Genomic DNA, 11,471 nt, shown 5'->3' with positions numbered 1-11,471 from the left:
TGTCGCTCGTATGTGTACTTTTCTTTAGCTTGGTGGAAAGGTAGTACGTAATTTAACACACTGCTACTTTTCAAACAGGTTTGGCGTGTTGGGGCGATATCATTTGACACAATGATTATGAGAGATGCTCATTTGAGCAGAGCGACATCCAACTTTCATGTCCGTCTGATGCCGGCAGCTTACGCCACACTTAGTGATGGGCGGAGAACTAATGTGGCTGTCGGCAGAATCTTCGGAGTGGTGTGAAATACGAGACCCTAGTATAACCCTTGATGCACCCAAAATCTTCATCATTGTCACGATCTGCGCATAAACTACATCAATCACAGTATCTATGACATAAAGGCGGTCTTTGTGTACCGGCGACTTAACTAGTGTATCGTGATGTCGTAATTAGTTCATGTGCTTTCGTTATGACGCGATGAGTCTCTAGTAAGAGCCTTTTTGCAGTGAGCTTGTGGAATGGGCACGAACGACTTGATTTTGTGGACAGTGATGAGGATCCTGATTGTGCGTTGAGGCAACGCCGAAATACCCTAAGTGTTGAGGCAAAAACACCTTCCACGCGGTACTAGATGAGATGCATTTTGTATTTGCCGTTGTAGGTATCGAAAGCTGACGCTCATAACTTGGAAATTGTCACCGACACAAGGGAATATGAGCATGCTGTGCTCGTGAATATGTGCAGCCATGTTTAATATGTGAAAGAAAAGTCAAAGGCGCAAAATTAGATGTGAACGTTTCTAAGTTTCAATACGCTAGATATGCAGTTTGAGGGCTTACTCGATGCGAGTGTAAGGAGGCACGCCAAAGCCGATTCAGCAGAGAAACAGCCAAGCCCACCAAAGCACTCGGATGCAGTTAAGAGAAGAATCCTCATAAACTTGAAATTATCGATTATCACTGGAAACCATAGACTAGTACGTGTATAACTTATGCAGTGAGAACAGAGGCAATTCAGCTTCAGTTCCACATCTGGAGATTTGCCGAAAGAATAACCTGTAGTCGGACCTGGGCGTCATATTTTGTGCTTGTGGCTGTGGGAGATCACGAGCTACCGTAAATATGGCAGATAAGAGCGAGTAATTCAAACAGATGGGATATACAGAGTTTAACGTTGCATTCTACTTGCAACAGCATGCCTCTTATCACGACCAATCAAACTGGCCAGCACGCAAATGTCAAGTACCATGCATAACGGGATAAATGGGAGCATATCGTGGCGACCTGCTGTGGTCCAAGTTTCAGTTCCATGGGAAATACCGAATAAAGCAATCAATAGCAGCCGAGGGCCAAAGTGTTGACAAAACATGGCACATAATGCGTAGCTGAGCCGATTTCATCAACATACTATGAAGGCCTGAAATGGGGTATGGCTGGTTGTGTGACTATGAACTGCGCTTGTGCAACATGAGAATGCAGGAGAGTCACTGAGTAGTTTAAAAGACCCAGAAGACATTGAGGCATAGCATACACTACTAATGATGTAAAAAGGGTAAAGGCGATGGTGAACACACGGTCTAGAGCGCCACAGAACTCCCCAAAACCAAGTTCACATACTAGTCTAGTGCAAAATTCAGCTTAATAGCCTGAATGTCTTTTCCTACCTCACAAAGTCCAACGCAGCTTCCCGGTCTTCCTGTCGAATAAGATGAATCAGTAGATTTCCATCAGCAAAATAAAACACGAAAATATGGATAGGTGCATGGAGGCGGTAAGGGCGAGCGGAACTGGCCAGTTCAGGAGATAGAAGGTGTTGAAATGGCCTATTTCTTCCCATTTATTAATGTCGAGTTTTCAAAATGTACTCATTACTTCCTGAATATGAACATCCTGTGATAGCAGGTAAATAACTGTTAAAAATACTAACAAGCTGGATTTTTCAGCTAGGCTACACTTCAGGCATGACCTAACCTTTTCTCGCTTCTGTTTGTCTGTCTGTAAAAGGTCACCGAGTTGAGCCTACATACGTGTTCTGCAAGCTCCCGTTGCTACGGTTCTTTGGTCAGCTCCAGAGTCTGGGCATTATCTCTTGGAAGTTCAGAGTTGGGCTCCAGTCGAGACTTGCTAGACTATGTTGGATGTAGTAGTGGTTTGCTTTTGATTTGTTCTTTCAAGCTTTAGTTCCATCACATCAACGATGACTTGGCTGAAGACAATCGCTCCTCTTGAACCTGTGATTCTTTCAAAGATAACATAGAAAAATAACCAAGTATCTAGTTGATCTTTATGAATGGTATCCCTGTCCCGAGACAGTCTCATGATGTCTGGACTGGTCGGACCAGGGCAAGCACAGCTAGAGGAAAGTCGTTGGTGGGTTTTGTATGACTAGCAAATAGGACTTTAACAAGAAATGAGGCTTGCTTTGGGATTTCGTATCATCTTTGTGCATTGTATATAGCTGGCTGGTTGGCTGGATGCTCTGCTATGATCTGTATTATTGGCCCGGTGGTTGAGTTTTGTGACACGCCTTGTTGCTGCTCGCACATATTGTCTTCTTTTCTTCGCTTATTCTTTGGTTGCCTGCTCTTTAGTGTACTCATTGCTCTCCTTCTTTTTTCTCTTCAACTATTCCTCGTCATCTTCTGCTATTCACCCTTTGAATCTGTCCGGCCACATGTCTAGAGCTCTCGTCCATGCTCACATTTCGTTGGCTTTCTGTTTATCGTTAACCTTTCCTCCAAGACTGACCGACTATTGGAGCTCACATTTGCATAAAATATTGACTCAAGAGAATTAAGACTTCTTTGTCATTTGGGTCGTTTCTGGGTTCGATTAACTTCTAACTTCGCCTGCTTGTGTCTCTGATCTAGACATTCTGGTTCTTCGTGAAATATCCGAGTCCAGCATCTCTCTGCCACCAAAAGCCGCGACGCCTTTTAATCCGCTCTAACATATCTTTACTCTTTGCGCTTCCTTGCTTTCCTAGCTTTGTTCAGGCAACCCCAGGAACTACGACCCGTGGAGAAAAGTTTGAAGTCTAACCCGCCTTGACATCAGCGGGGTCCATCCCCTCAGTCCGCTGACGGCTAGATATCTTCGTTACTTGGTAACGAGACTGACCCTCGTCTGATTTTCAATTCGTCTGTATCAATGAGCAGCAAAGCCATTTCTGAGGCCATAGCCGCCGGGAGAGTGCCAGAAAATGTTGAGGAACGGCTATATCCTAGCACCGACAACCAGACTATTGCAGCCATTGTGTTCGTCGGTAGCCTCTCGACATTGGTTGTTGCAGTACGATTGTTTTCTCGCTTGTTCATTGTCAAGCACTTTGGAATTGACGATGGATTAGCTCTGTTAGGCCTTGTAAGTTACCCAATGTGGCCATTGTTAGGGAGAGAGAGGTATATTTTTTTTCAAAAGAGAAAACAAGACCTCTCTGCTCTCTGCTCATATTGTGTACACCGCTAACTCGTCCTTTTTTTCTATAGTTGACTCTCCTTGCATTTGTCGTTCTCTGTGTTGTTCTCATACGGCTCGGGTCCGGACGCCATTTTGAATACATTGAGTATGTCATGCCAATGAGCACAGTCGAGAAAAGCGAGATTCTTGACTTTGCCGCACACATAATATACACCACCTCGCTCTTGATAGGCAGACTATCAGGTCTAGCCTTCTACTACCGGCTTTGCAACATGCACAACACCTTCCGCATGGCCATTTTCATGGTCGGTGCTCTCATAGTTGCTGGTTTTTTGCCGCAAATCTTCCTTATCATCTTCCACTGTCTGCCAATCACTGGCCTGTGGCCATACTCATGGCAGACTGGAGCGGAAAAGTACACATGCTTGAAATGGGGCCTTGTTTATAGCGTCAACTCGGCTACCTCTCTGCTGTGTGACTTTTTGATTTTCGGCATTCCAGTTGCCATGTTGAGAACGTTGGATATGACGCGCAAGAGAAAAATTCAATTGACATGCATCCTACTTCCTGGAGTTCTGTAAGTAACCATGCCATTACCGTCTTGGTCCCGAGGGAATGGGATGTTGCTGATGGGGCTCAATTTACACACAAAACGCTAGGCGAGGACGATGTGATCGGCTAGTATCCTTCCAGAAGCTTATTTGCTTGCTTTACCGAAAGCTTTATCAATCTTGTCCCCTCCCATCGTTTCACCTCAAAGTCCCTCTTGTTTGCATTAGACAGATCCCATGTTTCCTGAATACGCCATTATCAATACTTCTTGTTTCTAATCTCTCTGATATTGTAGTGTTATCGGCATCTCCATTACGCGACTTGTTTTTGTTATTAAAGGCCAGTGGGAGGCGGACATGTCATGGTCGTATAACCCTATGCTGGGCATTGAAGTATCTGAAATTGGGGCTACTTTGATAGCATTGTCAGTGCCTGGGATAAAGCCCGTTTTTGATCTGCTCTACAGGAGGCTCACGAGTGCCTCCAAGGTCTCGTACGCATCAGCACGTAGCCGGTTTCAACCCAACTCGCAGCATCTCTCTAGCACGGAGAATCTCAAAAGTATGCACCACCGGAATCTCGAAGATCAAGGATGCAGCTTTAGTCGCGGATTTGAGCTTGAGTTGACTGGGAGTGAAGATAGCGGCCAAAGTGAGGGCTCTGGCTTGGAGGTCACAAGACTCGGCCATCACGCCCCTCATCACCGCCACCTAGGAAACACAGGCATTGCCGCGGGCGGTGGCATCGGTGCCGGCACTGCCACATGCACGGATACTGGCACGGTAGTGACAGCTACGAAAAACGAACTCATGATGGCCACGATGGGAGACGAAACACATATGCACACAGGTTCGGATGCCATCCTGGTCCAGGTGGACTTTGGAATTGACGAAGAGCGGGGTGAGCCAATTTCTAAAGACTATATGCTAAAGCACTTCCACTAGGAACTCGCCAATCCCGAGTACACACGGCACAAAGATATTGCCGGAACAGGATTCACATATACCTGGCTTTAGCTTTTGGTTTGCATGACTTTGGGCTTGTACCTGCGCCTATGGGGCCTGTGGCTTGTTCATTTGTTCGCGTTTGCTATGTATCCCGGTGAATCACTCCAGACGTGTTTCCTTGTTTTAGCCGCTTGAAGCGAGTGTTGGGCCCACGCCCTGTAAGTAGTTGTGTGGAGAGGAATGCCGCTGGAAGGGTCTAGACGAGGGACGAACAGGCTACATAGTTGTGATGCAAGACAGTCCAATATGAAAAACTGTTGACATTTCTGGAATAGATGACGTCTGGGCCCGAGTAGCTATGGAACCTTTGACATCCGAAAACCTTTTCCTGAACAATCCGTTGTTTACAAGCAAGATTTTAGGTCGATGAAACGTTGAGCCGATCTTTTCAACGCTTTCTTTTACGATATTGCCCGCTTTTATAGTTGCATGTAGTTAGGACTTTTGCTGTCTTATACTTCCAAAGCCTGCATCTCCTTATTGTTGAGAGTTGAAATATTTTCTTTAGCGCCTCTCCAAAGACACTGAGGCGTAAGCGAACGTCCTTTGTCCTTGTAAATTCAACCCAAATGTGAATAACTAGGGAATCCAGCTGAAAACTATGAAGGCCGTTTTTGTTTGGTTCAACGACATGCAACGGAGTCCATCGGACGAAATGACCGGACGAAAATTCCGAGCAAAATTCAAGGTGGCGTATTCAGGATTTTCAGGGCTTGAATCAAACATTACATCAGTTCCAGTTCAAAAATGGGCCTCCCATTACAATATACCAACTGTCGGGCCGAATGACTTGGAGAAAAAGCGAAAGACTTACTTCCGTTTTCCGTTGTTCATTCACGAGAGTAGTTGGTACGTTCATGATAGCGGCAACCGCCAACCAAGAGTGTGGCTTTGTGTGGTTTGTTACGCATGCAATTCGACAAGTACAGAAGAATCCTTGCAATCCCAATTTTTGGCTACATCGGGACACGCGACTGATCCAGGCAGCCAAACATGAGTACGCTCCTTTCAAGAGATTGTTGGTTGATTCTTCTTTTCATGTCCTGGCGCCCACGACCCTGTTATCACACGAGTGGCTCTTATTAAGGGAGGAAAGCTGAACTTCAGCTATATAACACGAAAGGATTCCCAGCAGCAGGTAGGGTGACATGAATGCTCTAGAAATGCGCTGAGGAGATACTAAGAGCACGTTATTGGTTGAAGGCAATATCTGCTGAAGTAGACTCAGGTGAGTGTTTTGTTTTGAGCTACAATGCATCATGCGCAGTCACTTGGGGATAATGGACATGGGGACACAACTAACAACACAAAGTGTCCATACATACACATTCGATTATTGATATCTGAATTGAAGCCCTAACAGGAATTCATGTAATATCCCGGGATATATTGTAGTTGATATATACGGATTTTGAATTCTTTGATTGGCCATCGACTGATTGCTGAAGCTGTCCGCACATCCGCTGCGGGTTTGCGTTTAGGGCTGCAAGTGGGCACAGATTTGGCCTCACTCGGTACCGGCTCAAGGCGCCGTGTTGTTTGTTGCGGAGAGGCGGCAAAGTGGCTTAGTAGCGCGGCTAAATGGTCAATGAGGAGAAAACAGAAATAGTTTGCCGTTATGCGGCCGGCATGTGGTCCAGGCCTGCAGACGAAGAGACATTAGAAAAGGACGGTTAACTATTGGCTGTAGGGGCTGCTGTGCTTGCGAGTCTTTGATGGCCAACTTGTAGTACTTTTCTTTTAAAAAACTCGGCAACAAAAACAAAGAAACAGAGAAAATTGTCCTTCAAATTTCCATGCTTGTTCTGTTCAGAGGTCAATAAGTAGCTATGTACTTCGGAATACGGAACTCGAGAGGCCGCCGCGCATGGTGTATGGGGGATTTCTAAATCTGAATCCCGCAAGCACAGGCCTCGTCTGGCAAGGAACGGGCTTTTTGCCTTTTTTTTTTTCAAATTTATTCTCGTATTAGTTCTCACTGCTATTCCACGTCCTGACAATTGCACTCGCATACTATATTTAATGAGAAGAATTGCTGATGTCCTTGGGCCAAAGTATGTTCTAGAACATCACACGTTTAAGGACATAGAAGAACGACGAGGTCTAATATCATGGAATCCTAGAAAGATGATCGGCCCATTCCGAGTCCAAGTCTACATACTGAAGAGAGGAAATCAGCGTCCTCTTATATTCAAACTTCTAGTCCATCAGATCCTTATAGCTATAGCTGGAAATGTTCATGAGTCAGGCCCTAACATATGCGATGCCAGGGTTATTACGTACGAGACATAAACAAAATTCCCTAGTTCCAATGACAATTCTAGAACTAGCGCCTATAGCTGCCCCCTGAGATATATGTCAACAAGGGACGGGAATTGTAGGTTTGGTCGAATTGACGTCAGGTGGATTAAAACCCACGGCAGGGAAGAAAAAAAAAGGCAGCTACCTAGAACTCTGTGTATTGGTACCCGCTTGCACATACCTTTTGCATGAGTGGAGACTGGAATTGGTAGAGCCCTTGTAATAGGTTGTATTATGGGTTGGGACTAGCGATCCAGTCACGTGCTGACGCCCCACCGGCACCCATCAACCCTTGGGACCTCAAAACAGGAACAAAAGAGAACTTAACCTTGATTTTTCAAACAGCGCCAAACATGTCCCCATACATTGAGCAGAAAAAGACAAAAAAGGAACATGAGACAGATTAAAGGTGATAAGCTCATGGCAACTTGCGGGTGCTCTCGAAGTATATTAGGTAGCACATATGTAGGTAGTATTACTGTATCTTTCCTCGTTTGTATTCATGTCCGCAGTCTTCAACCAGTGATTGTGCCCGAAAAGGCATAATTATTCAGTGTAACTACAAGAATGTATAGTCAACTACACCATGCAGGAAGCCGGGTGGAGGCACCAAAGGTGCTAATGTTTAGGGTCGAAAGTTCTAAGTGGTTCTGTGAGCAGAAGCAACACCGTAACGAAACGTAAGCGTAACTAGACACTCCAAAGTTCCAATCACAATGGATCGAGAATCTAGTGCTCTGGATCGATCACAGTGGCGGTGAACCACGCCAAGATAATTTAAGACTAACAGGTTTTTGTATACCAGCACATATTATGGGGGATTGTAACTCTTAATTATTCAACCATGCGCCACCTCTTACAAAGAGAATGGCTCGGCTATGTCTTCCGGGACCTGCGCAGGGAGTATGTCCAAGCATTGAACAGACTTGAGGCGGAATTCCGACACACAAATACGTCCACATCACGCTGGCCTGTTCTGACAAACTCAGGGTTTGCTATTGGCTTCTTGGTTGAGCTACGTTACATGAATGGAAAGACACATTTGTGCAATCAAGTTTTTAGGCTCTCAAGTCATAGGCTAGAAAGATCGTGTCTCGCCGTTTTATTTAGAGGCCCCCGAAGCCCTCATGCTAGCTTTGATATTCTTGAGGTGAACAGGAACTAATAAGTGAACCAAGACACAACATCTGGAAAACAAGGTCAAGCTGCCTGGAACAGTTGTCATTGTATCTAACTATGCATATGTACATACATAGTTAGGTAACTATATGTAGTTGCCTTACTGTTTCTAGAAGCGACTTAGCCGCTAAGCTTCTTCTTTTCTTCTTGGTTGTCTCGTTTATACACGAGCTTTTGTTTATGGTTCTATCCCATTGCAGATCACAAGCGAGAAGCGCCCTGGATTGGCATTGATGGCGAAAACATGGGCCCATGTATGTAGTAGATATTAGCCGTATGACCATGTGCACATGTATATCGTATATACTTGTATGATATCTGCATAATCTGACTCCCGATGCCACCAATGATCGCCATCCCGCCGCTTTATTGCATTGGTTACTAGACACGTGTACATACAAAGCTTGCACACATCTACTGTCGAGGAAAACACCCAAAATCACTGCACGATATCTCGTAGCTCGTAGCACCGTTGAACTCCACAAAATACTCATATATTGATGGGGCTTGGAATTAACAGTTTATCCATATTTTCACTTGCTTGTGGATGAGGAACTTGCCACTGGAAGGCCGGTCTTTGTAGGGAGCGCCTATATTACTCATGGCTATCACATTGCAATGGTATAAGTACAAGAGAGTGTATATATATATGTGTATATGCATGCGTGGTTACATGGTGTCGCCAGAATATTAGGCGTGAGTCTATGTGCTTGATATGTCTGAAAGAACAAACAAGATCCCTTGGTTATGAAGAAGAGCATACACTATTGATATGACAATTGGATAAATGTCTAGTATTGCTTGTCGTGGGAGATAACCCGCTCTATCGGGATAGTTGGATGGCAAGAGAGGGTCGGTATAAGACTATCCATTCATTGTGTGTATACACACACATAGATTAGAAACCAAGATATCGTGCCAACAGGGGTGTGTCGATATGAGTATGTACTTGGGGTGTCGTGAACAATGTCCTATAACTGACACTTCTAAGTTGGCCCGTCCTCTAATCCTTATTGAATGGCACTGTGTTTTATTCCTTACCCACGGACCAATATTCAGCGAGTGGTATTTTTGTACATACAACATAGATACATGTGCTTGGATCTTCTTTCGGATTTTGGAAAACACAAACTTCAACTGACATAACGTTTGAGTTAAGTACAAACAGACTTTACACAACACTCTGATAGGTGACGGTGTTATTTGCACACAATTACAGGTACAACACTGATGAGCAGGGAAAACTCTATCTCATCCTACCCCCACTCAGGGATATTTTATTGTTGTATTCCCGCATGTCTAGAAGTCGATGTGTAAGTGATAGAGAGTATGTACAGTGATTTGATTTGCAAGAAGAGGGTAGTAGTCCTCATAACAGCAGTACTGAAAATATACGCCATGAATACTGTCGCGTTGGTCGTAAAATCATGTCGCGTGACGGCGAAGACGGCTAATACACACGTCGGTCAACAACATCTAACGCCAGGACAGCTCAAGGCATCAAAAGGTGCCCTGGCCGATCCCCCCTTTTTGGATAACTAACTATTTGGTTTTGGAATCACTAACGGAAAAAAGTAACTAGTTAACCAATTGACCTAAATAATAAGCAATACCATGGCAGTGAGAACAGGAACAACAATCCATCCGTTGCTTCGGGTGTCGGCGCTAGCACGCCCTGTAGCCGCCGATTGACAAATAGCGAGGGGGGAAGGGGGGTTCCAGGGATGTTCTCTCAAAAATCTGCGGCTAAGCAGTATGTAGCTAATAAGCGCAGTGTTGAGGGATCGGGGCTCTGTTGTCATTTTTTTAAAGGGGGTCAGGGACTCGGCCTTCTAGAAGACTTGACTGGTTGTTCGATTGCCGGTAGCTGCCCAGGCAGCTGTTTATACCCACATATGTGCTTATCATACTCCTTATCCACCAGCAGGAACCACTCCACAGAGTTTCGGGGTTAGCAGGGGTCACGTAGTTGCATCGGTCTTTATGGCCGTATTTACACAGGTAGCTACATGCGCGACTATGTATTGTTTTCAGTTGGCATTTAGTTACCAAGCGCGTCGTACTTCGTTTGTCTTCTGGGGCACTTGCAATACGACTCGGGCTCGTTAAGTTACGAGGGAATGCCGCATTCCGTGTCCCAGCTTCGACTTCCTCTGTTCTTTAGTTGCTTCCAAATCTGACCCAAGTTCGCACTTCAACCCCAAGACTACCCCTTTCATACACAAGAAGATACGATATACTCGGGCTTTTTGGTGTCTTGGGCCTCTTCTCAGTGTTGGCGCCTTCATCGTTCGTCACAGCCTGTATGTGACCCTAGCAGAAAGAGGCTGTGGAGGGGACAACGTTCACATACGCAGAATGAAAACCACCTAGTTAGTTTCATATCAGTAAAAGATTGAAAAACGAAAATGCTGCACGAGTCCATTTTCGTACACCCTGTGGAATCTCTATAGATTGGCCTATGGAACTATAGACATACATCCACCTATAGCTGTGGGAGTCAACATACCTTACTGTCTTGGTAAAGCCAAAGCCTGACCCATTCCTAGCACCATGTAAATCCTGTGCCACACTTTTACCTCATATTTGCTACTAGACGTAGAAGATGCTGTGGACTCCTCCACTTCGCCACTGTTGAGTGGCTCTAGTGGTACTTGTACTTTGAGGCGGTACCTATCGCAGCGCCAGAGCGGAAACATTCGTAGCGGAGGTAATACATATATCATAGCCACACTCCTGTGGTACTTTGGCATACGCATGTACGTAAATACAGGTGCTTGTATGCTTACCTGGTCCGAGGTCACACCCACCCCCCCTCCTCTTCTTGCGCTTGATTTGTTCTATTGTTGCTTGGCTGGCCGGACTTCCGGCTAGTCATTGATGCGGCATTGCTTGGCTTCTGCTGCTATAGATGTACGGGTCAGCAAGGTACTCGATTTTCCCGTCCGGCTGCCCCATATATACCCTATTCCATCCGACGTTGCTCAAATTAAGTATTAAGGCTGAATGAAATGATCTTCAGGTGAGGCGTTAGAGTCCAAGAAAGTCCCGGAAGGAGTCGCCCTGTTT

At 45.2% G+C, this 11,471-nt stretch overlaps 1 protein-coding gene across 1 annotated transcript; it reads left to right on the top strand.

Annotated features, from left to right (window-relative positions):
* Positions 1–3,093: 3,093 nt before the first annotated feature.
* BROUX77_000724 (uncharacterized protein) lies at positions 3,094–4,859 on the top strand (the record flags this gene model as incomplete). The annotated part of the gene is made up of 3 exons (XM_073752309.1): positions 3,094–3,306; positions 3,432–3,940; positions 4,211–4,859. 3 exons carry the CDS (start codon positions 3,094–3,096, stop codon positions 4,857–4,859), a joined length of 1,371 nt encoding a protein of 456 aa, XP_073608961.1.
* Positions 4,860–11,471: the final 6,612 nt, after the last annotated feature.

Source organism: Berkeleyomyces rouxiae (assembly GCF_048999995.1).
Source record: "Berkeleyomyces rouxiae strain 22BRR77 chromosome Unknown BrBRR77_ptg000001l, whole genome shotgun sequence".
In the NCBI taxonomy this organism is placed as follows: Eukaryota; Fungi; Ascomycota; class Sordariomycetes; order Microascales; family Ceratocystidaceae; genus Berkeleyomyces; species Berkeleyomyces rouxiae.
Note: the sequence above shows the minus strand (reverse complement) of the source record. Positions and strands in the feature narration are given on the sequence as shown.